The sequence below is a fragment of the Histoplasma capsulatum genome, genomic scaffold, assembly GCF_000149585.1.
Source record: "Histoplasma capsulatum NAm1 scaffold_6 genomic scaffold, whole genome shotgun sequence".
Classification (NCBI taxonomy): Eukaryota; Fungi; Ascomycota; class Eurotiomycetes; order Onygenales; family Ajellomycetaceae; genus Histoplasma; species Histoplasma mississippiense.
Genome location: NW_001813977.1, coordinates 1433326 through 1456767, shown reverse-complemented (window position 1 = coordinate 1456767; position 23442 = coordinate 1433326). Strand labels below are relative to the sequence as shown.

The window sequence follows — 23442 nt, the reverse complement described above, 5'->3', positions numbered from 1 at the left end:
ATGACATAGCGGATGAATACTAAAAGTGGGAGGCCATTTGTCCCCTATCGAATGGTGGGAACACACTGCAGCAAGCCCCATAAAATCTCTTTAAAAGACAAGAAAAGTATGATTGGTGCTATATGAGTGAAAACCATGTGATGAAATGCCGGCCAATTGCCCTTCAATAGCCATTGGAAAATTTGCGACTGTGAAAAGGCATCATCTACCTTTTATTCATGTTACGTATCACTTATTCATGAGAATTGAGCGTTATGTACGGTGCCTGGCTATTTACACACAGGCAAGCTTCTTAAAATACTTAGTCGTGTAGAATGAACAGCTCGTCAGAAGTCTGTAGTAAAAACAAGACATAGGCACTTTTGATGGAAAAAGATCACACAGTAGCAGATGCCAATGCCGGGAGGCATCTGGAAGTCCTCTCATATCACATACATACTTCCATAACTATATCACAGAGTCTTCATATCTCACGTCTCTGTGATTTAGCGATGGATAGAGAATTCAGACAGTTGTACCTCAACTTTTCGTAGTGTATGATATTGACTAAGAGTTTGAATATCGGGAGATCACTTATTTGTATTCACGTATTTTGATGAGACTATATAGGGTTGACAGATCATCGCCACGGTGAATGCTTGGGATTGATTAAGTGAGGATAGAAAGAAACAAGCGTCAAGGGGTGGCAATGATGAGGGAAAAGAATGACCGAGAAATCCGATATTTTGTGACGTGGCGCTCTTATACGAATACACTTTCGAGTTTTGCAAGGTTCTTTTGATGTTGATAACTTCCGGAGAGCGAATGTTCTGCGAGATGGGGATTTAGAGATGTGGAAACGGGGGGTGCAAGTGGGCTGGGAGGGCACGAGACATGAAGGAAATCCGGGAAACAATCAGCTCTTTCGTATCCTCGGAGCAAATGGGAATTCCTCGGCTGGAAGTACGCGAAACCGAATCCGCTGAATCAGATCCAAGTTGAGGGTTCATCGAAAATATCATTTCTGGTATATTCGAAGTCGTCATTCCATGCCCCGTGGTTGGCTGGCAGAAAATATCCAAATATCCAATTTCTCGCGTTTCTCTCCCCACTCGCGTGCAGGTTGGAATTGGTCGAGACAAAGAGAAGGAAAAAAGTAATATATCTGAAAGGCTTAAGACGCGCGCCACCGTTTTGTGATTTGATCTTCCATTCTGAACCCACCAAGGAGAAGAAACCACAGCAAAAGTCAACGAACGGCTGTCATTGTCAAAGGCCGCGAGGTTCAAACACCTCAGAAGCTGCAGCAATAGTTCCTAGGGACAATTGCCAGTCAACATTCACCACAACATGACAGTATACACGGGTGTAGATACTGGCTCGATTGTAAATGTTAGGGATGCAGTAACTATCCGACAAAGAAAATGATGTAATCCCATTGAAATTATTTCCTTTAGAATCCGACATGAGCAGCCAGTGTATGAGTGGTAGCCCTTGAGTGGTTTTCAGAATGCCAGTTAGAAGTGTTTGCAGACATAAATTTGATTGCCACAGCAGGAATGGCGGTCTATGCTGTTTTGTTCCTTTCTGTGGTGATGGTGATGATGATTATTCAACAAGCGGTAAACATCCACTGGAGAACGGGAGGGTTTGATAGATTTGCGGAGAAGCTATTGGGGACAAAGAAAAGTTAATTAACTAGAGCATTAGGCCGTCAAATGTGGCTTTCACGAAACATTTACCGATCCCAAAGTTGTCTAGGATTTCTGATGGGGAGGGCTACATCGTACTTCGGGGTTTTCAAATTCCAGTCGTCTATACATAGTCATTGTTTCCAACCTTCTAAGGACGAAAATGATTTGTGTCATTACCCGCCCGGAACGACAAAAATACAAGAAGACAACAAAGCAATTGATGGACAGGGTTTTACTGTCTCGTCATTGTAAGTGGAGTTGGCATCGATGAACTTTTTCCACCAGAATTTCTGTGCGGGGGGGCACTACATTTTACCACTTGCTTTGTCAGTCGTAACATTGTGGTTTCTTATCATTTCTCATTTCTTTTTCCGTGCCTGCAGAGTACTACTCGATCTAGTGAGGGTCAGTAGGAAAAGAAGTTTGTGGTGGAATGTGGCGTCTTCAGGGTCCGGATTCGAGACCCTGGGGAAAAAACTCTATAGTATTACCTTTGGAAATTTCTTTTGGCAAATCAGTTGACTCCCCGTTTATTCAGGTTTGTTGTGATGATTGTGGATCATGTTCGACTAGGACTTGAGGAGGTTTGTCCAAAGCATTGGTACTTGGCAAGGAGCCGCTGGGATATGGCGGAAACTTAAGGTTTTGATGTAGCACTAATTAGCGCGCTACAATGGGCAACGTGAAAAAGGGCCAATAGCAGACAGCCATCGGCCCCAAAATTCTGATCTGTAACAATTGGATGCTTAATTAACAAATGCCAGATGAGCGGAGGGAAGCTCACGAACCACATTGACAAGTGGATATCTTTAGATAACCGGCCGGGAAAGAAGGCAAACGGCTTGCGCAGGGTAGTTTATCAAATTTTCAATTATACTTTTTCCAATTCATAATTCTGATGGTCTGAAGAAATGGCCCAAACATGGATTGGCGGTAACCGCGGCTTTTGAGAAGAAAGCGGCGATATAGAAAGAACGGTGAGAAAAAAAAAAAAAAAAAAAAAAAAAAACACCCGTGGACACATGCGAGCAAAACAATGCAGGAGAAATGGCAATCCTGAGGATCAATCCCAGCAGTCGGTTGACGGCATTTAATTTTTGTTGTCGAAATTCTTTCCCCCAATAGCCCATGGAGCTTTCGTAGAAATTGTATCATGCGCACATATCCTTGTCTTGAGCGTCATCGTTCTTTGGCACAGAGAAGCCAAACTAATGTGACAAAAACACGACAATATAATACTTCCAAGCAGGATTGGTGGCTCTGCATAGGGTCCACATAAGTAATGCAGGGCCTCTAGCGTACGGACTTCTCGCGGAATAAGTGTTGCTATTCGATTTTAAACTCAGATGCCGGAGTTATGCACATCAGTCTTGGAAAGAACTAGACCCGCAGAGACCGCCAAAATTCATATCAATCCTACCAGTAGGGAGGATTTTAATTTTCTGATGGGCTGGGACGTCGGCAATACCTCCTCCTAGATTTTCTATTGAGGAAAATCTAGGACAGCAAGAAGAAAAATGGAGCAAAGACGTTTAGTATTATTCAAATGAATGTTTCCAGTTGATTTCATACATGACCTTAAGGCCGCCAACTCGCCCCTTACTTCATGATCTTTTGAGTTAATCCGCATCCGTCGAAACAAATTGTGTTGAATTCTGTGGGTGACTGCGACCAAAACGCCTCGCAGGTCAATATGGAAGTCTTCTGGAATTTGCTTTTTTTTCTACTTCTCCTTATCCTCCTCGGTGAAATTATTTGGTCGTTCTTGAAATCCAAAGTGGGAAAGGGGAAAGCAGGCTTTGATTTGGAAAACCTGTCTCCTTACCCAGTCGAACAAATCAAGGGCAGGGCCAAGTACCGCACCACCATGGGGCTCAGAAGGCTCGATCAGCGCAACTGGTTGACGATCGATAAAAATTATATGGAGCAGCACGAGTTGCGCGACTCCCTTTTTCGGACTCAAAGAATCAAAGTATTCCAATGCCTCCCCGAAGCCCGACATGCTTGCAAGGAATTACTGCATGAAGTTGCCACATATCTATGCGGTCGATACCCTGATGTATTTGAGATGGATAAAAATGAGGTTAGTATCACAACGACAGGCGAGGTATACCATCTCGGAGATCCCACCAATAGGTTTGAGCCACTCGAGATAGCAGCTCGACTTGCGATGGAAGATCTCAGTATCATATTGGAGAATGAAGCTGGTCAGAGTTACCTGTAAGTCCTATCAACTTATAACCCGCCGAGGGACCACTTGCTGAAAACAAGGTAGAGCGGCGACAGCCAGTCTATTCCCCGTGGGATGGTGCGCCATGGAGAGAATTGGATATACCATTGCTCAGATGCATGGGCCTGTTCCTCTATGGCATAAGGAGATTGAGTTCTCTGTCAATAAGTTGGTCATATCCCAGCATCGACCAAAGAAAAGTGCAATTCGACTGATTGAACTGTAGGTTTCTATCGCGGCTAACAGTAGACTCGCCAATGGAACGGTCGAGTTATTTTATTCAAGTAACGAAGCCTGATGAATCGCTGAGTTCGATTCTCTTTCAGCCGGTTGGATTGGGCCACAGAGATGTTGAACCTCGGCCAGAGGATATTCTTCTTCGTCGCGAAAGACAGACGTTTCGCAGATTACCGAAATCCAGAGCGATAGTGTTTGGAGTAAAAACTTCCCTAACGCGTCTCCAGGCACTCCCGTTAGAAGAGCTAAGGAATCTTGTGACGGAAATAAAAAGTTGGCCCGATGCAGTGGGGAAATATAAGGGGAGAGACCATTGGGGGTCTGCAGTATTTGGGTGGCTGAAACTCAGGGAGGAGCCAAATCAACGTAGATAGGGGTAATACAACACAGCAGAGATCGAAAGGCTACGCACAGAACCATATGAGTGTTATAAACAAATTTTCTAGCGTTAGAAGGCTCAACGAGATATATCTCGCTATGAAGGGACTAGCAAAATTTTTAACTTGAGAGACGTGACGTTGGAAAGGAGAACACAGCTTAGTAAGCAACCCAGACCGGCGGTTCAAATTCACTTACATTGGCCCGGCGCAGACGGGAAGTTTAGGAGAGGTTGCAATAAAGTTTAGCCCTGATTGATCCGCTTTTGAATTAGGGCAACTGTGACTTCTGTATTTTATACATCGCCTTTGCCTCCCTCCCGATCCCCCTTCATGGATCTCTGTTGGACCATACTTCGTTTATTCCAGCTATCTCTCACACGTGCTATTCTTGTCGAATACCAGGTGGTGTAACGATGTTGAGGAGCGCTTTAAGCGCTAGGCTGGAGATGTATATGGATATTTTGGCCAAGCATTACCACATAATCGACATTATGGACTCTGACTCCAGCGATACTATCTAATGACTCGCTTTTCAGGGAAGCGAGAATTGAGAATTGCGAATATGTTCAGCAGCTCCATGCGAGGCTGAAAAGTTCAAATCCATTCTGGAATGTCAGTTTTTAAAGATACCGGCCAAAATTCCTCCAGGTAGATATTATCCCTTGCGCACTGGCTTACTAATTAGAGAAGGTAGTTATAGTTAACTAAGTTACATTGGCATATATAACTATAACTACGCAGCCTTACGGCATCTACTGAGCAAATGTCTATATTGTATAAATGACAATGTTGAGAAAAGCTGACATGATTTTCAACCTCTATGTTGCACGTGGCCCTCAATGCGATGATGCTCTAGAGACATGCGTTCAAAATGAGCACTGGCTATGGGTTTATATTTAAGTGTTATATCTGTTGGAAACGTGATTCCTTTGGATTTGAATATCTACCCTGGCTCCTGACTGAATTAAAATCCTAACAGCAGCTTCGTGGCCCCTTTCGGCCGCTATGTGCAGAGGAGTGCGTCCTTGAAGGTCTATTATATTCCCATCAGCGCCTTTCTCGAACAAGATTGATATAACCTCCACATTCCCTGTTCCAGCTGCGTAATGCAACGCAGAAGCCCCAGACCCATCGCGCTTGTTGATATCGGACCCGAATTCTAAGAGGCATCGCACAATATTGGCGTGGCCATTCTCTGCGGATAGGTGAAGCGCCATTTTGCCCTCGGAGTCATCATGACATTTTTCGGGCTCTGAATGGCTCTCTAAATTCATGAGAAAAGGAGAGCTCTGGGCGATCCTTCCTGTGTTCTCGCTATAGGAGCGCAGTCTTTTTGGTGGGCCGAATATATTCCCTGGCCATCCTGGGGGAACGCCGATCAAGCCGAGATCATCCTCGGAGACAGATGTTTGTGCGGATGATAGAGGTGGACAGGGTTCAATTGTAGCAAGCGCCGCAGAATAAGATTGTGCGGCAGGGCTGCCGATATCAGAATCCGTCCCATCGAACGCCGCGCTAAGGTCAGGACTGTTGGTCACCAGGCAACTTAGATTCCCTACATCTTCTGAGAATTGGGGCCCTGCGACTCCACTGGGGTTTTGGGGGATATCCTGGTCCCTCCACAAATTCCCCAGGGTGGTGCTCGTGCTGCAAGTCTCGTCGGCGCGCCGGCGCTGTTGGGAGGAGCGAGAGGAGTGGTTTATGATTTGATTGTCGGATTGCCATACAGCGGGGATATGCCGATAGTGGTCGTGAATGTTTGACGAGCGACAGGCCTTACCGAACGGCGGGGGATGCGAAAGGGCAAGTGATCCATGCACATTCGCGGGATCCTCGTCCGAAGCGTGTTCGTTATATTTGATATTATTGCTCAGCTGTACCTGCACATCGGCATGTGCATTGGGACCCTCTCGTAATTTTTGCTCCTCATTTCCGTTCAGCTGGGGCCTTCTTTTTACCTATTCATGTCACTTAGCTTTGGTCGCCGATTCTCCTCTGGATAAGGGATGGACAGCGTACGGTGATTCCTTTGAGCAATCCGATTCTGAAGACGACGGCGTTCTTTCGCCGCGAGCTGCTCTCGAGAAGTTTTCTCCTCGGTTTTGTTCTCTTCTGACGATTGCCACATCGGCAAGATCAACTTTGTGTGGACTTATGTTCTTTAATGAAATAACCGTCAGAAAATGTCAATGACAACATTGGCCAAGGAAGAGTGTTAACATTCACATGTATATCTGCAGGATGCAAGGTCCCATCCCAACAGAATTGGCTAATCTGGGTCGTTATTAATAATATTTTGTGGTATATTGCATATGCATGCTCACATGGCTAACCATGGGAAATTAGTTGCTCACGTTTTAGTCAACCAAGCACGATAAACTCACTTGCCGTAACTACACACTGGCTTTATTTTAGCGGGAAGTAGCAAGAACCTTGCATATTTCTGACTTCGACCCAAAAACCCGCAGAGCAGTTGATCCGCTAGTCGCTTCATAGCAATCGATAGACAGGCTTAGGACAGCTTTTCCACATATGATGTTTTGGTATCGAGGGTCATTCTTGGACCCATTGCTTAATTTTTCATCGATCGCTCTGAAGCGAGGGGTACATACCTGGTTTGGGTAGAGTCGGAGAACAAGGTTTTGAGATCTCCTGCCGTGATTGCAGAGTGGGATCTCACTTCCCCCGAGCACTGAGCAGTATGGGGTAAAAGGTTGCACCCGAAAACGATTCCAAGAGACTTGAATTGAATTCTCACATGGGTCCTTGAAGATCACAACGAGAGACCAATAGGCTAGCAATGCGAGTCAGAGTTTCGGTGTCATGGTAAACCTAAGGAGAGATGATGCAAAATCATTCTGACTGTGGTTGCAGCCATGGGATGAATGGAGGACCATGAGATGGTGAAAGGAAAAATACGTGCTGGACAAGGCTTTCAACGTGAGCCATCTATCAAACAAGCAACGGGACTCCTATTATTATTATATTGGCAGCAGATCCAATCCGATTGTTTATTATTTTATTATTTTATTTTTATTTTTATTTTCTATGATTTTCAACCCGTCTGGATGTACAGTACATACGGAGTACAATACATACATTCTTTCATCAGGCATGGATCAGCCGTCATCTCTCTTTGCTCTTCGCTCTTCGCTCTTTTTCGACATTCCGCTGACGTCTCTGCATTCAGCTACGTTGCCGTGGAGAATCCACATCCAGTGGCGGGATGCCTGTCTTATGCCCGTCGTGCTTGTGTCGTGCTTGCGGGTATTATTCCTGGGCCAACACGCCGCCGTCCCTAGCGCTGTAACCAATACCACACAGCTCGGTCCATCCCGCATTCATAAGCCCAAATGAGGAAGCTCGATTCTGAACCCGTTTCTTACTCATTGTAGGTTGATTCCACTGCCGTCTTCCGCTTTTTTTTATTGCCGATTTCTAATTTCAAATTCTGTTGTCGTCATATAGCACATCCCGAAAATTTTGGAAGGGCAACAGGATCCGGCAGTTCGAGCGCCAGGTACCTCGTTGACGTGGCGGGGAAAATAGCTCTCATCGTGGCTCGAATCACCCATGTTCAAGCAACAGTGCCCGTCATCTAAATCAGTATCTCCACTCAGGAGCATCCATCAGCAGGGTCTATCAACCATCCCTCTAATTACCTGACAATGATTCGTATATGTTTACATCTCTAGAAGAAAAATATAATCCCAATGTTATAGGATTCCAGGATCTCAAAGAGGATAAAAAAGGAGCTAAACTCTATCAATTTTTAATCATGTTGATGCTCAGCACTAGGCATGGCATGGTTAGAAATTTTGATTTTCCATTTCGATTCTTCCGGCAAAGGCTACGTAGGGTGAAGGCAAAATCGGCGAAAAGGGAAGGCCTCTAGTAGGCATTTGTCTAGACATCCCTGATGATGGTGATCCTTCCCTGGTAACAAGGAAGGCAGATCTTGCGATTTGTACTCCGTACGGCTTGTTACATAGTTTATCTCGCCCACTCCATGATTAACTGCAAAACGTTCTCCCCCAAACCCCACTCCTTTTCCCTTCCCTCCCTCTTGCTGGCCGCGAGATCGAGGAGGAAAAAAGAAGAAGCTTATTGGTGCTGCGCAATAAACTTTTCAAAAACATTCACATCCTTGCAAATGCGGTGAGGAACACCCCATCCATCAATTTCCTTTCGCTTTCCGTTCCTTTCCACTCGACCCCACTCAATTGTGGGGTCGGCAGAGCATCGGATTGCCTGTCTCAGATAATCAAAGCAATGATCAACGTGAAGGTGGTTCAGCAGCCTCATGTCCACCTCATCCCGTCGATGTTGATGGTTGTCTGTTTGATTGAAATAGGCCATTCGAATGCTTGCCTATGAGCTGGGGATCAGTAACTGAAAGATTATCATCATTATCATCATCATCATCATCATCATCATCATTATTTTTTCTTCATATATACATGTACTGGACGTGTACCGTACAATTGTTTTCATGGGATTGAGCCAAAACATACCAAGCAGTGGAGCTGATGGTACATGCTGATACCAAACCGCTCAAAACCTTTTCTAGAGGGAATCCCCTTCTCAAGTCCGTAATCCCGCGGATTATCGAGGACAAATGAATGCGTGAAGCCATTAAGATGCTCCTCTTCCCAATGTTTGTGGGTTAGGGGGTCCGTGCCAGACCAGCGGGGATCCGGGTTGAAAACAACAGGCTCTTTCAGAAACGGTACTGCAAAAAAAGAAAAAAAGAAAAAGGAGAGACAGAAAATTTTCTCTCAGCAAGGCAACTCCCACGAAAAGCGCATAAAGTCTCTAAAAATGTCCCTCCAAAGGGCGTGGGAGAGTGTGATACTTACAAGTTGGAATAGGGGATTTCCCCCGGTTGCCGTTGTCCAGATGGTAGCGGCTCGATCCGATCAGGTATGCTCCCCAAAGTGAAATTATAGCACAAAGAATGACCGAAAAGAGAGCACAGCCTGAAATGCCATGAGGGAAATATCTCTTCTTCGGCTTCGTGGGGAAAGGGTCGGTTTTAAACATCTTAAATGACCTGGGCGCGTGGTATATTCAGTGCAAATGGATTATTCAAAAAGATGATTGTTAGAGCTCAAATATGAAGGGTATAGACTGCGCTTTAGATATACATGTGTGAAACGGCATTTCTGAAAGGGAATCAATTAGGAGCAAGCTTAGGAGGGGGGCATGATGCATTAGCTGGCGAGAGGATCCGATTCCTACATGTCTGGTCACATTAATTAGGCTTATTTTGCTCGTAGCCACTGCTATAACTATCAAAGAAATCACATCGGTTCTTGGCTCAGTTCTACAATGCCCCGCAAAGAGCCGTTTGGTAACGATTATTACAGGTTTTGCTCTACGTTATCAGGAGCTACAATGCGAAGTAGGTTCCCCTTTGAATGTAGAATTTGCAACCCACTTGGATTTAAGTTTCTATCTATTTCCTTGGAAGAGCTGTTTCGGGATATGCTGACATGTCAATCCTGGAATCCCTCCACATATAGATAGAAGCTATGCACTACGGCGTAGATACATTATCCCCGTTCCGCCCCCTGGAAGGTCCGCCGTCCCGCACCCCCAGTTACCCAACTAGAGAACGACGTTCTTCCCGGCCTACATGACCGAACCCACCATTGTCTCTTCAATTTGAGTTGTCAGAGTATTCACTTAATAGGCCCCATCATCTTCGGCAGAGGGAACAATGTAGTAGATGTACTCGCGGCCGCCAGTAACTTCACCCTTGGGAACGAGTTTGCCAGCAGGCTTCTGCAATAGCTATCAGCAATTGTTCAGCAACATCAAAATCCAAGCCATTGTATGTACATACGTCAGCGGGTGCGGCAGAGACGAGAGCAGCTGCGATGAGGAGAGCGAAAGAGTAGAAGGCCTTCATTTTGAGATTGGTAGAGTTTTTGTTTTGGAGTTTTTCTTGATAAAGAAAGGACTTTTGACGTTGACGCTTGGATTTTCTGATGGAATGTGAGTGGAAGTTTGTTCTAAACAGATGTTGAAAGGGCACAAATCTGTGGCATTAAGTATTCTTTCAATGAAATCTCCCATCTTGCATCAACTGGTTAATTGCTGTCGCGATGAAATGCCGAGAGAATCCTGATGCTCGGCACTGTCAATTTTGCCATCGGCGTCGCAGGTTTTGCTGACATGTTCCACTGTGGTGCCGAATCGACGTCAGCCTGCTGATGCCGTTTCGAAGTCAGCAAGTTTCTTTATCGTGGAACCCGGATTTATGCTCAGACAACCGATTCTTTCCCCAGATATTGGGTTACATTTAAAAAAACAACGCCTTTCCTTAGTATATATGGCGTTATTCCAACTCTCAGACGCATCCTGTGGGAGTCTCAGTCAGCTGCAGCTGGATAACAAAAGCCGCGGATATCTTTAGCGGGGTTGTTGTCTCCCTGCCTCAGGAGTCGAATTCCCACTTGCAGGTGGAGGAGGACGACTTTGCGAAGACATTCTGTGATAGCTATTGTATCCAAAGACCAGAGGCTACACATACACAGAATGGTGAGTCTGAGCATTTCAGACATGGGTTCACATTTGGATGAAGAAGAGAATCTCTCTCTTTTGAAAGAAACTGAACACAAAATTCCTAACCGACAACATTTCCGGAATTTGAATCATTTTGTTGTCTCAATTGTGTTGGGTATCTCTGTGTTTTGCAATTTCATACTTCTTGCAGAACAGTTCAAACCCAGAAATCTGGATAAAATATGCAGCAGACACACCACTCAATATTGTAAGTAGTCCAAGCAAGGGAATTGATAATTTGCTGTTATAGCTGGTCCTGAAGTGTGGAACTAAGCATATCTATTTTGTCTGATGATGGGCACCCAGCTTCGCCTGTTATGAAGGATATTGATATAGCGTATGAATCTGTCCTCTTCAATGGCTCTTTCACGAAAGCATCGATTTACCGACAACCACCAGGGCCACTGGTCGATGAAGCATGGCTCGCTCTCGGCACGCGTTGTATGTCACCCATCTCCATGTTGTTTATGTTGAATCGAATCGTAGAGGACTTGGGTTAACATATATCATAACCGGTTCCTAGTCGCGTCAGTGCTTGTTCCGGAGGATGAAGCAGAAAATTACGGAATTAAACAAGGGCAGGTGAAACGAATGAAAGAGCAAGGTGGAGGCTTTTTCGCGCATATTGAGGTTTTTCATCATCTCCATTGTGTGGTGAGTGGGCAGACGCAGCTTCTCCATTTCTCCAAGCATATATATGTAATGTATGCTGATTGATTGCCACAGAATTTGCTCCGTCAAACCTCACATTTCAATTTCGAATATTATTCGAAGATGGGGGGAGGGCCCTTTTTGGATCCAGAGGAGAGGCTTAAAACACATATCGGTGCGTCATGCCCAATGATCCCCAGAAAGAACATGCCCATTAACTGGTAAATAATAACAATCAACAGGACATTGTATCGACATCCTTCGTCAGCATGTTATGTGTACGGCAGATGTAGGGCTGTTGGGACAATGGTGGGTGAAACATGTTGGACCATTTGCTGATTTCAATACTGTCCACAAATGTCGAAACTTTGAGGCAATCAGAAAGTGGGCAGAGAAACATCAGAGCTCTCGTGAAAATGACAAAGCTCAGAGGAGGCCTGGAGACATAATGCTTCCCGATATACCATGAATAGAATTTTCTTCTTCTCCTTTTCCCTTTCCTGTAAAATTAATTTTTTGAACGAATATCAACTTTTAAATAGAATGAAGAATAGTTTTTGGTATAGAATTTATTGACTCCTTAAGAAGAATTCAGGGGTTGATTTGTGGGCATTCTAAACTGGTTGTTCCCATATCTAAAATACTCCAACTTGAATTGAGCCTAATACATGTCTAGTCGTACGCATTTCCCTAGTGCAAAATCGACCTTTGCCGTCGCACCAGCTCGGTGATCTTGGTTGGCAATGACCTCACTGCAATGGTTTGCATGTTGATAATTCAGCAGTGAGATATGCACATACACATTCCGTTCACCTTTTCGAATCCGTTTCGCCGCTTTGACCAGTGCTCGCCAATCGTACAAGCAATGTGCCACATGGAATTCCTCCCAGGTATATCCCACCAGATCATCGAGATATTGGAGCCGATCTTGAGAGATTTCAACGGTACGATTGTAATTCCTCCACCACTGGGATATTCCGGAACCTCCAACCTTCGCTAGCTCTGTATCTGGCGATACAGATTCTTCAGCAAGCTCCTTGTCATAGCACAGCTGGGGAAGCCATGCCGCCCCCATAATATCTAAGACACAACCGCGAGCAACTGCCTCTGCGCGTGTCTTTCCACAGTCCATAACAAGATCCTCATCGTTTTGTTGTTGCGGTGACGATGACACTTCTTTCGAACCTGACGCGAACACGCATGAGTTTCCCCGAAGCCAATTTTTCGGGGCAAGGACTATAAGGAGGGCGCCGAACGCTATCAATCCGATGAAAATAGCTGCCCAAAAGAAATGCGATACCGATTTGGGGGGGTTTTCTTCGCTTTCATCGCTGTCACTTTGGTTGCACTCCTTGTAACTGCTCTCCGTTTTCCATAGCTGTACCATTTTCAACGATTCAATCAGGAAGGGTAGGTAAATTGGGTAAATTATGAAGATGGTTTGATTTCCCTGGTTGTAGAGGCGCCGAATATAGAGTCGAAGAAATAGAGGAACAGGAAGGGATTATGCTCCATGTGTCCCAATGTCCGCAACATCTTGATCTGGTTGACTTCCCAGTTGAATGGATTTCGCAACTTGCAAGTCGATGACCTCAAGAAGCTGGAGTTGCTGACATTGCGTTGCTGACATTGCATTGCTGACAAGGGCAATGCAACGATGTTCTGAGGTTTTATGCCGGTGTGATCCATAGCTTCCTAGATCATATGGTGTGCATCTGGATAGTTCCCTTAATATACGCCGGTAAGAGTCGGTATCTCAGACTCAACTCGCACACCAGCGTGAGGTTTAAAAGCAGGGGGCGCTTGTGCCGCGCTGCTGGCTCTAATTCCAAGAGTGAGTGCCGTCACCCTGACAAAATCATCACCGACCCATTGCGATATAATAATAACAAGCATCCACCGATCAAAACCCCATGGGGTAGATGCGGGGTCCCGCTCATGCGCCGTATTGTCGGTGATTTCCTCCCAGGAAATCGATAAATAGCCAAACCCACGCCGCGAGAAAATATCCCAGATTGTCTTCGGGAAGTTAATCCCTATCGGAGAATGAACCCTGTTGTGGACCCCTGTGAATGCCCTTCTAAGCAGAATTGTACAGAAGATTTAGCAAGGGCCAACATCATTTCATTTGCAAATTGATTGACAGGCTATGTCCCGATGCAGAGGGCGTACATGTACACTTGAAAAAGGTTCAAACCCACTAAAACAGCATACACATGATGATTAGTCATCCTTTGGGTGCAGATCGTTTTTCCGAGGTTCTCAAAGCCTAACCCCTTAATCTACCCCGAATCTCCAATATAACCCCCTAATTCTACAGTCCCTTGGGGCGATGAAGGTGATGTGGGGTGTATTAATGATGCTGCCCGTGGGTGTGTTTTAGATGGGTTGAAATCACTGACAAGAGGTGAACATGGCTTCAAATTTGAGCCCCGTTCACGTTGAACTGTCAACCATTTGATGCTTACTTCTATTGCTATCTGGAAGGAAGAAAACCACTATTTGTCCATATTTTATATATTCTTATTCCATTTATGGCTCCTGCAGTAGATGGCACTGGGTCAAATTGCTATCAAATCGAACTTTTCCCTCAAAATGAAGATATGAGGAACACGTCGTCCAATATCCAGTCCCGATTCGCCGCATTCGAATATGGAATGGCTGGGCTCATGGCAGAAGTTTTGTATCTCGTTGGCAAGTCGTGGGAAAGTCATGAGTCCTTCCAATGTTGCCGCCTCAAAAATACTAATTATGAAGCAGTAATACCCGCAAGGTCCCTCTCCCGTATATTCCCGTTCAAGAAACCTCATCAACTCTTCCTTGTGTGACAAATAAAGGGTTATGAGATAACAGTGGACTGAATAAGAGCGCACAAGTTCATAGCCTATCTTCATCTCGAAATTTTCGTTTCTGCATGTATTGCGGCTGTAGCAACCTTCCCCGATTAAATTACAACCTAGTCTTCACGATTTACGAATAATACTTCCCGCAATAGTGAGGAAGGGTTTATGTGAAAACTGTGATAAGATTTTTTCGAGACCTTGTCACATACAATCTACAGCTGCGGTGAATAGGAGCTTTTTGGCAAATAGAATTTTCGGAGTGTCACCGACATTGCGGATGAAGGTTTGCTGAAGACAAATGTTCAGCGTATATCTGTTTCCTCCTTTTTCATTTCCTATCTTGGTAAGGAAATAGTCCATAGGATACGCTTCAATCTTTGAAGCGTGGGGCTGCATTATCTGTGTCGTTTTCAAGGGTCAATTTTCAAGGTTACTGCAGAAAAATCACTGGCCGTGAAGACCTCGAGTCCGAAAGCGCACCTTGCAGCGTAGAGAGTATGACACCTACAACCGCAGTCACTCGAGTTCGCATGTAGAAGATAGTCTATCAGTGCGAATGATGGGAATATCTCGGTAGCCAGTTGCAGAAGTGATGATAAAGATAGTGACAAAGAACTCTACAGAGTCCCTTTCCCACGCCAGGACGCTCCCACGTCATGATCTCCCGCGAAATATGCGTGGCAATGGTGGTTTATTGAGAATCCGGCCGGGAGTATGAACGTCGACGGCATGTCAAACGTTCAAATATGCGCTGTTAGGGAGATCGGAAAGTAGCAGACCTGAGAATAGTACTGCCTGCGAGCTCGCTGGCTTATCTTTAGGGCATTTTCCTCCTGCCAGAGGCAGTGCAAATATCATGTCGTTTATGTGGTAATAAGTAGGAATATTGTGGTGAAAATTGCGAGAAATAATAGTGCATATAAGCTTGGATGGACGGATAGGGCCAGAGATTTCATCAAACACACCGCCAAATAAAGAAGAGAATGAAAAAAATAGGAAAATAGGAAAATCAAACATTCCAACCCTGTGCATGTAATAGCCACAATGAGAAGTAATACAGAACAAGAAAAGTAAAAAAAAGGGGGATAGCAATCGATGCCAACCAAGTCATAATCCCACAAACAGTACAAGAAAATAGATAAAAAAACTATGTACACAAAGAGTTGTCTATCCACGAACCTCTACGAACCCAAGAGCAAGGAAAAAAGCAGTGTTCAGAAGACGGCAATATGGCATCGCAAATAGAAACATAGAAAAAAAGAAAAGAGGAGATAATTCCAAGCATTCAGGCATAACGTGCGATTGATTGCTGCTTACAGTTTTGTTGCCTTGTTGAGGCTGTCTTGTTTCAAGCGCACAACGCCCTAGTAATTGTGAAAATCGTCATGTGTCAGCAAAGGATATGGATGAAAAAAAAATATACTCACAGCGGGGACGAGAGTTGGTGAGGTTGAAGGAAAGGATTCCACAGTTCTCACCTCCTGCACACATGTAGCCACCAACGTCCCATCTTGCGCCCAGATCCTCTGCATAACCAGTCCCCTCTCGTCGCCTGCCCATGGACTAGTCATTTCGGTGAACAACCATTCGTCGGCCCTAAACCCTCCACGACTGTGGAAGTAGATTGTATGATCCAAACTGACCATCATGCCCATCTCCCGCGGTGGTTCATGCGAGGTATCATCACTGTGTTGTTGCGCGTACCCAGCCGAAAATTCGGCAGCTTCTTGCCGCGCAAGCTCCATGGTGGATCTCTCGATTTCCTCGATGTCCAGATCAGAAGGATTTTTCAGCTTGCAGATGGCTGCTTTTAGGGCACTGGGGGATGCGAAACGGGGAATGTTTTGGACTCGCGCAACGGTGCCGATGAAGTAGCTATCGGACATGTATGCTAACGCAGAAAGGTGGGCTTTCCGACCGCCAGTGATGGTGCCTCGCGCTCGAATGAATTGATGGATTGCTTTTTGCTCCGCGTTGGGGGAGGTTCCTGGGGGGAGTTAGTTTGGCTTTCCGATTTAAGTCCAGGGGAAAACGTCAAAGGATTCTCATTTTTTTTCTCTCCTTATCTACATACTATTAAGAATCCCAGCCCTTCTCGTCTCAAAAGGGCCTCTGTCGACAGTATTCCCGTTCGAAGGTGGCAGTGCTACATCCGGTTTCTTCGTGCTATGTTCGACTTTTTTCTTGCCGCCGCCTCCCTCACGGTCGAAACTTATCGTCGTGGTGAAAATGGGTTGGCCCCTTTGGCGTGCTTGTACGGTTCGAGTCGCAAAGGACCGTCCTTCCCGGACCCGTTCGACATGGTATATGATGGGAATTTCAGAGTCACCGGCCAGCACGAAATAGCAATGCATGCTGTGCGGTGAAAATTCAGGGTCAACGGTTAATTGGGCAGCAGCAAGACATTGAGCGATAGCAGCACCACCGTAGATTCCACGGGCACCCGGCGGATGCCACAGTGGACGGGTGTTCGTGAACACGTCCTGTACAGAGACTTGGTTAGCATCCTGCTAAATATGACCGGCCGGATTTTGTTCTGACGAGTTATATTGATGGATTCTTACCGGCCCAAAGTCAGACACGGGGGTCAACTCGAGGATATTCTCTATATGAGATTTGGACGGATCCTTCGGCGGAGGTTCGAAAAGGGTTACCTTCATAGCGGTCGTAAGATGGGGAAACGAACGGAAGTGGCGGATATGGAGGTTGGAAGATAAAGAATTGCTTGAGGAAGCATATAATGCAGCAGAGACCAAAAAAATCCAACTCCCAAGAATTCTAGAATTAATCAAAAAGTTTATGCTGGAGAAATTAGAAACGAATGATTGTTTGAACTTTATATGGCCTGCTGAGTTGAAGCTTTGGGGTTGAGTGGATATACCGAGGTCCAGCACGGATAAAATAGCCTAGGTAGCTAATATTATTCTTCAGAATCTATAAGAGTTCAACAGAATATTAGATAGCTTCTGATATCGAGAGCTGCTAGCCTTTGAATCACTATATCGGTGCAATTTGATTGATTCTCTATTTTTTCAAGGTAGCAGTGTAATTAAAAATCAATTCTCCATTGAGTTCATCAATTGCTAACTGAATATCACATTCATTGATCATACATATTACATGTTCATGAAGTTGATGGATATGAACACTGATAATTGAAAAGTCATTCGCAGTGGACACATAACGGGTCCTTTTTTTTTTTTTCTCCCTTCTCTCAGACCCTTCGCAGAAACTTGATATTATGCTCTGAAACATGCTTGAGATGAATTACACAAGAGAAATAGAGCTGCAACAAAATAGTTATCAGAAGAAATGAACAACAGAGTGAACATTATAGAATGGAGTTTTTACAGAGACTTTCTCTATAGATATACAGATCAGTGCAGCCTCCTCTACAAGATATCACTTGAACATCATTATTCTCTGGTCAACTATCTAAAGGACATTGTAGAACGCGCATGCGTTACTTCAAGTTATTCACTCAGTTGGGTGCAATGGAATCGAAATTAACTATCATCAAGGCAAAATATACAGACGCGGCTTTTTCTATCCAAAGTCAAGTTGCGCCTCCTTGAACGGAACTCCCCATCCCTCCCCAATTGAGAAGGCCACGCAGAAGATCCGATCTTTCGGTGGAATCACGTTCTTTCGTTTCCCCTCCCTTCCCATTCTGAGTGGTGTGGAAGGGGATGGCCTTGATGGGTGGGGATTGAATCATCTAAAGATTTACATGCAGGGTTGGGAGAGAGGGACGGAGTACGATTATTGCACTGGTGGTTGATATCTTCGATAAACGCATTCATCCATTACGCACGTTATTGGAAAATACGATAAAAAATAGCTATCCAAAAAAACCAAACTTGCGCGTGAAACACCATAAAAGGTAAGGGGTAAAAAGAAAGGAAAGGCAAAAACAAGAGGAAAAAGGAAATAAAAACAAAACAGCCATGGCGCCTTCCATCGTCAAAGAAGAGCCGATTGCTCTCATGAGCAAAAAAGACCGGCGCCAGCAAGAGAAAAAGTCATTGAACAAAGTCCAGATACACAACCGCACCGTGACCGTCCAGAAGTTGAACATTAGGCAATATCCAAAATTCAACGGTCTGGAGGAAGAGAGGCTCTACCGTAAACAGCACCTAGCAGCCGGCGTTTCGGGTTTTTGCCAATCGCGCTTTCGATGAGAGAGTGGCAGGTCACGTATTAGTGAAAAATCCAATTTTTGACGGATCATTTTTGTACGTTTCCAGTGATTTCTACACATTCGTTTTGCCGGCCCGATTTTTCATATCTGTCGTTATCTGGAATCTGTAATTTTGGGCAAGGAGCACGGGGACAGGGCGTAAGGATATCCTCTAGGAAATGGGGCATAGATATATATATATATATATATATATATATATCAAATCGGGCTCCCTCCACCTGCTGATGACCATATAAACATCCACATCGCACCCATCACAAACCAATGCTAACTTCAAGGATGGAAACAGGACTAAACCCACGTTCCCAGCACTTCTCCCAAATCTCCGACTCAGACTTGATCCTAATCAATGAAAACGACGACGTCGTCATCGGCACGGAGCCCGTAAATTCAGCTGCCTTTGCCATCCACTCCGAAATTCACAAGGCTCGCCACAACGTTAGCCTTGCCTGCCATGCACACAGTGTTTCCGGTAAAGCCGTCTTTGACCGCGAACTCGACATGATGACCCAGGACGCGCTGCGCTTCTACCAATCCCACGCCGTTTACAGCGAATTCCGTGGTGTAGTGCTGAATCGCGAAGGGGACGCTCGGGGATGGCAGGGCGGTGATTTTGCAGAATCACGGGCTGTTGACAGTGTGGGAAAGTGTCGATGACGCGGCATTTTGGTTCATTAGCCTGGATAAGACGTTTCATGCACAGTTGTTGGCTGATGCAGCATAAGCTGGAACCGGTCATAAGAAGATTATAATCGATGAGGAAAAAGCAGAGGTAACTGCGAAGCAGCTTAGGGCCCAGATATGGAGTGGTAGGCGTTCTAGGGTTATTATGATGAGCAGCCTGCGAGGACGAATGGATCGTTCTTAAAGTAGAGAAGTGATATACCCAGTGACTTGTGGCTCTGGTTGTGTTCACGTTTGTTCATTGTTGTATTCGTGGTTATTTTTGTTACTTTTTCCACCCATTCTCTCGCCTTGGTTTGGGGAAAGAGTATGAATGAAAATGACAGTCATTTCCTGATAATCTATCGATGATATATGGTGATGAGATGGGTCTCATCGACTATATTATTATGATATGTTGAGATTCTGTTTCGCTAATGACGTTTTATTGACATTATCATTTTGATTGTTGTTTCGTGTTCGTATTTCGCGTTCGTAAAAATTTGCCCATCTCAATTTTCGCTTCTGTCAAATAGGGTAAAGAGGAAGCATTTAAGCAGCACATGGCGAGGGCTTGGCAGGGGCCATTGTGTGGTATATTGGGATAACGGAAGATGGTCGGATATGGATAGGAAATGGTTCGGAGATTCGACGATGCGAAATTGTGCGGAAGAGACTCGACATCCTGTAGTGGGTTAAAAATCAAGTCAAACAGAAAGAAAGTAATAAATCGACAGAGAAATCAAAAATACTAAATTTAGAAAGGAAATAAGAAATTGTAAACCTGCGCCTGCCGGGATATCGCTAATAACGCTTTATAAAATGAAGAAAAGAAAACAGAAAAAGAAAAAAAAAAACACCCCGAGAGATATCAAGGTATGGGAACAAAAGGAAAGAATTATTGTCACAGCCCGGTAAAGGAAAAAGATGTCCATTTCGAATGCATTCCAAAAGGCATCCTGCTCTCCGTGGAGATGGGATTTAGACATGTGTAGATCGAAATATGGAATAAATATGCATGAAATTGGCTATAGATCGCCCAATTCGACGATGGACCGTCTCATCTCTCTTGGTTCATGTCGATGAGGACGTATTGTGGCAGGAGGATTATTTCCGTCACGCGGTGGTGATCGGTTACTTGGCCTTCCAGGCTTGTAACCTGGTGGTGGAGAAGGTGGTAAGGGACGTTCGTATGGCCTTTGGGGTTTGACTGTCAATTCTTCATCTGCGTCTAAGCCCGCATCGGGGAGATCGATGCGGAAGGTGCTGTGAGATACTTCAGGACTCGGCGCCTGGTCCGCGCCTTGCTGTAAATAAAGTCGTAAAAGCTGTCTTCGTTGCAGTTCTGCATCGTCGACTGAAACCTCTCCGTTCCGCCCCCGCCGCACGGCTGAACGTCGTGGGACGAAAACGACACTATGGGAGTTATAGATTGCTGCAACTCCAAATACGGCGGTGGAAACGGTGGAAATGGTGATAACTGAAATAGAGAGGGCGGTGAGGGGAGTTAATCGCCTGACTAGAATATTCAAGGCGACGTTAAAGACGCCTATTAGGCTTGATCCGAAGCATGGTCTATGTGAGGTGCGGGAATCATTGTCAGTACCATGGTTTTGCGATAAAAGGTTCCAATTTTCGCGGAAGCTCTTAAAATGGTAGGCAGCGTATATTTTGCATACATGAAAATGAAGTCAACCAGATAATGCTTCTTCTTCCACCGCAAACAGAAACCAACGCAAACCAGGTAGCCAACACCGATAAGAGCAGTAGCGGCAGCGGTCAAACCAAACTGGCCGCCGCGCATGTTGTTCGCATGGTTATCGATTGCAAGTGGGAAAACAACAAACCTAGAGAAACACACCAATATATCGATTAGTTCGGTCTTTTGAAATTCTGTGGGCGACAAGGCCGTTAACTTCGACATACCCAGCCAGAAGAAGCCAAGCTGAGATGCTTGCTAATAACTTCCAATACCAACGTAAATCTTCCTCGAGTATTCCCAGGGACAGTCCTAATTCCGAATAACGAGGCGAACCCATGGTCGCAGAGGGTCACTGCATCGAGAAGAGGGAGGGACAGAGTACGAGACTTATACAAGGGTAAAGGAGAAAATATTAATGATATGAAGTCAAAACCGGAATGACAGTTTAGCTGGAGGTATTCCAATTGTTGGCTCTGGGTTCTAGGCTGACATGGGCAGGTCAGATTGATGCCAGCGCAAACTAGAACGTCCAAATCAAAGGATAACCTCACTTGGAAAATAAGACAACGAAGGTGTTTTAGCGCCAGCTCACTTGTTGAATAACATGGGCTGATGGTAAGGAGTGAAGGGCAGCGGAGAAAATCGCAGAGAGTTCGTGGTTGGAAATGGGGATACGAGGGCAAAGAGCAACAAGAGTGATAAATTTAAGGCGACGCGGGTAAAAAAAGATCACAGAACAGGTTAAGGCTCTGGGCAAGCAGATGGCTCGTTCAGCCAAACTCTCAATCGAACACTCCAACAGGACGGGCGAGCTGGTTGGTTGGTGGCGGAGGAGAGCCCTGGAATCGCTTTTCCGACCGCTCTAGCGCATTTGGCTGTTTGTCTGAAACTGTTGAAGAGGCGGGGCCAAGAGGGGCTGGAAACGAGGGCCGGGGGTCGATCAGGCTGGAAAATGAGTGTGAAAGAAGGATATAATCCTTTGATATGCGAGAAGAGAGTGTTGGTCCCCGATAGAGGATGGAGATCCTTCCACAGAGCAGAGAAACAGAGGCGGAGAGAGCGTGAGATAGAGAGAGAGTTGTGTGTGTGTTTGTTTGGGCGAGCGAGGGTCGGATCGAGAGGAATAGTTGGCGACAAAGTTCAGCTTAACGAAGGAAAAAGAAAAGAAACATGACAAAGAGATTAACGATTAACTATCCGTCTGCACACCATGGATCTGGACGGCATTCCCAATTTATTCTGTTGTTCCACTTCAGCAGGGAAATCGGGTGAACCAAGGAGGGTTGGAGGACTCGAGCTTTATCGCGGTTGCTCGGTTTTATTTTTACCGCTTCTTTCTGTCTTCCCCTCCCAATCAACAATGAACTGGCGAGGATCCAAGGATGAACGAATTCCTGCAGATGGAGCGATATCCCACAAGTCTTCAGTCTTGCCCTTCCATCCGCCTTCCTGGTGTAGTGGTTCTGCACCCCGTCCTTATGTGCCACCAGGTCCCTGGCTCTCCACAGCCCGATCCCGTTTTAACTGGACGCTGCCCCAACTCAGGTCGGTCTTCTTCGGGCTGATCTAGGCGATTCTTTAACTAAATTTAGGATGAGCCTTACCCACGCGCGCCGATCCACTAGCCTAATTCTCGGGGCTTTTCAACCGGAAGTTGGGTCTTGGCAGCTCGTCAGTCATTATTTTAATCCCTTCATTCCTTCACATCGCCCTCACGCAAATCGTCAGAGTCAATCGATTACTACTAGTGGTAATTCATGCGCAACTGACGAACTATGAGTTCGCGCCTTCGCTTCCATTTGTTTCTCAATATCGATTCCGCGTCCGGTCCTCCTCACCCACGATCCCTCCGATCCTGTAATCGCTGTGGCACAGTGTCTCGACTGAGCTTCAAAACTTCGCCTTGCTGATAATGGTTAGTCCAATACCTACGAGAACTGGCTTCGCCAACCAAACCCCTCGAAAAGTGCTGTCTGGCCCTAACTGTGGTGCTTATCTCGGTCATGCACCTTAGGGCTGTGTCGATCCACCTTCGCATGTGGTCCGATATAACCATTCCATTACTACGCCCCAACGTCCGCATGTAAGGGTGGACAACCCCAAAGCGTAGACGCACTTTCTTACCCGCTTCCTGATGTTTCTCTTTGCGTCTGTTCGTCTGTTCTGCGACAACTCACTTGCAAACCCTATCCTTGGCTGCATGCGTTCGAAATTGGCGTTTGGAGACGTCGAACTTTTATGTATATACCACGAGTTCCAACCAACCTGGAAAGCGGTTGTGCATTGCCATTT

At 45.4% G+C, this 23442-nt stretch overlaps 9 protein-coding genes across 9 annotated transcripts; 3 read left to right on the top strand and 6 right to left on the bottom strand.

Annotated features, from left to right (window-relative positions):
• Window positions 1–3540: 3540 nt before the first annotated feature.
• HCAG_06764 (conserved hypothetical protein) lies at window positions 3541–4332 on the top strand (the record flags this gene model as incomplete). The annotated part of the gene is made up of 3 exons (XM_001539109.1): window positions 3541–3893; window positions 3949–4125; window positions 4230–4332. The coding sequence occupies 3 exons, from the start codon at window positions 3541–3543 to the stop codon at window positions 4330–4332; spliced, it is 633 nt and encodes a 210-aa protein (XP_001539159.1).
• Window positions 4333–5416: 1084 nt separating this feature from the next.
• HCAG_06763 (predicted protein) lies at window positions 5417–7650 on the bottom strand (the record flags this gene model as incomplete). Its single annotated transcript, XM_001539108.1, has 4 exons — window positions 5417–6470; window positions 6540–6679; window positions 7133–7314; window positions 7620–7650. The coding sequence occupies 4 exons, from the start codon at window positions 7648–7650 to the stop codon at window positions 5417–5419; spliced, it is 1407 nt and encodes a 468-aa protein (XP_001539158.1).
• A 974-nt stretch (window positions 7651–8624) lies between these two features.
• On the bottom strand, window positions 8625–9058 carry HCAG_06762 (predicted protein; the record flags this gene model as incomplete). The annotated part of the gene is made up of 2 exons (XM_001539107.1): window positions 8625–8891; window positions 9035–9058. The coding sequence occupies 2 exons, from the start codon at window positions 9056–9058 to the stop codon at window positions 8625–8627; spliced, it is 291 nt and encodes a 96-aa protein (XP_001539157.1).
• A 1150-nt stretch (window positions 9059–10208) lies between these two features.
• On the bottom strand, window positions 10209–10434 carry HCAG_06761 (predicted protein; the record flags this gene model as incomplete). The annotated part of the gene is made up of 2 exons (XM_001539106.1): window positions 10209–10307; window positions 10369–10434. The coding sequence occupies 2 exons, from the start codon at window positions 10432–10434 to the stop codon at window positions 10209–10211; spliced, it is 165 nt and encodes a 54-aa protein (XP_001539156.1).
• Window positions 10435–11407: 973 nt separating this feature from the next.
• Window positions 11408–11966, top strand: HCAG_06760 (predicted protein; the record flags this gene model as incomplete). The annotated part of the gene is made up of 3 exons (XM_001539105.1): window positions 11408–11531; window positions 11614–11744; window positions 11817–11966. The coding sequence occupies 3 exons, from the start codon at window positions 11408–11410 to the stop codon at window positions 11964–11966; spliced, it is 405 nt and encodes a 134-aa protein (XP_001539155.1).
• Window positions 11967–12402: 436 nt separating this feature from the next.
• On the bottom strand, window positions 12403–14156 carry HCAG_06759 (predicted protein; the record flags this gene model as incomplete). Its single annotated transcript, XM_001539104.1, has 4 exons — window positions 12403–12493; window positions 12542–13119; window positions 13479–13807; window positions 14144–14156. 4 exons carry the CDS (start codon window positions 14154–14156, stop codon window positions 12403–12405), a joined length of 1011 nt encoding a protein of 336 aa, XP_001539154.1.
• Window positions 14157–15897: 1741 nt separating this feature from the next.
• HCAG_06758 (hypothetical protein) lies at window positions 15898–17244 on the bottom strand (the record flags this gene model as incomplete). Its single annotated transcript, XM_001539103.1, has 4 exons — window positions 15898–15948; window positions 16063–16571; window positions 16659–17067; window positions 17149–17244. 4 exons carry the CDS (start codon window positions 17242–17244, stop codon window positions 15898–15900), a joined length of 1065 nt encoding a protein of 354 aa, XP_001539153.1.
• Window positions 17245–18531: 1287 nt separating this feature from the next.
• HCAG_06757 (predicted protein) lies at window positions 18532–19653 on the top strand (the record flags this gene model as incomplete). The annotated part of the gene is made up of 3 exons (XM_001539102.1): window positions 18532–18739; window positions 19075–19422; window positions 19511–19653. The coding sequence occupies 3 exons, from the start codon at window positions 18532–18534 to the stop codon at window positions 19651–19653; spliced, it is 699 nt and encodes a 232-aa protein (XP_001539152.1).
• Window positions 19654–20476: 823 nt separating this feature from the next.
• Window positions 20477–21487, bottom strand: HCAG_06756 (predicted protein; the record flags this gene model as incomplete). Its single annotated transcript, XM_001539101.1, has 3 exons — window positions 20477–21023; window positions 21128–21295; window positions 21375–21487. The coding sequence occupies 3 exons, from the start codon at window positions 21485–21487 to the stop codon at window positions 20477–20479; spliced, it is 828 nt and encodes a 275-aa protein (XP_001539151.1).
• Window positions 21488–23442: the final 1955 nt, after the last annotated feature.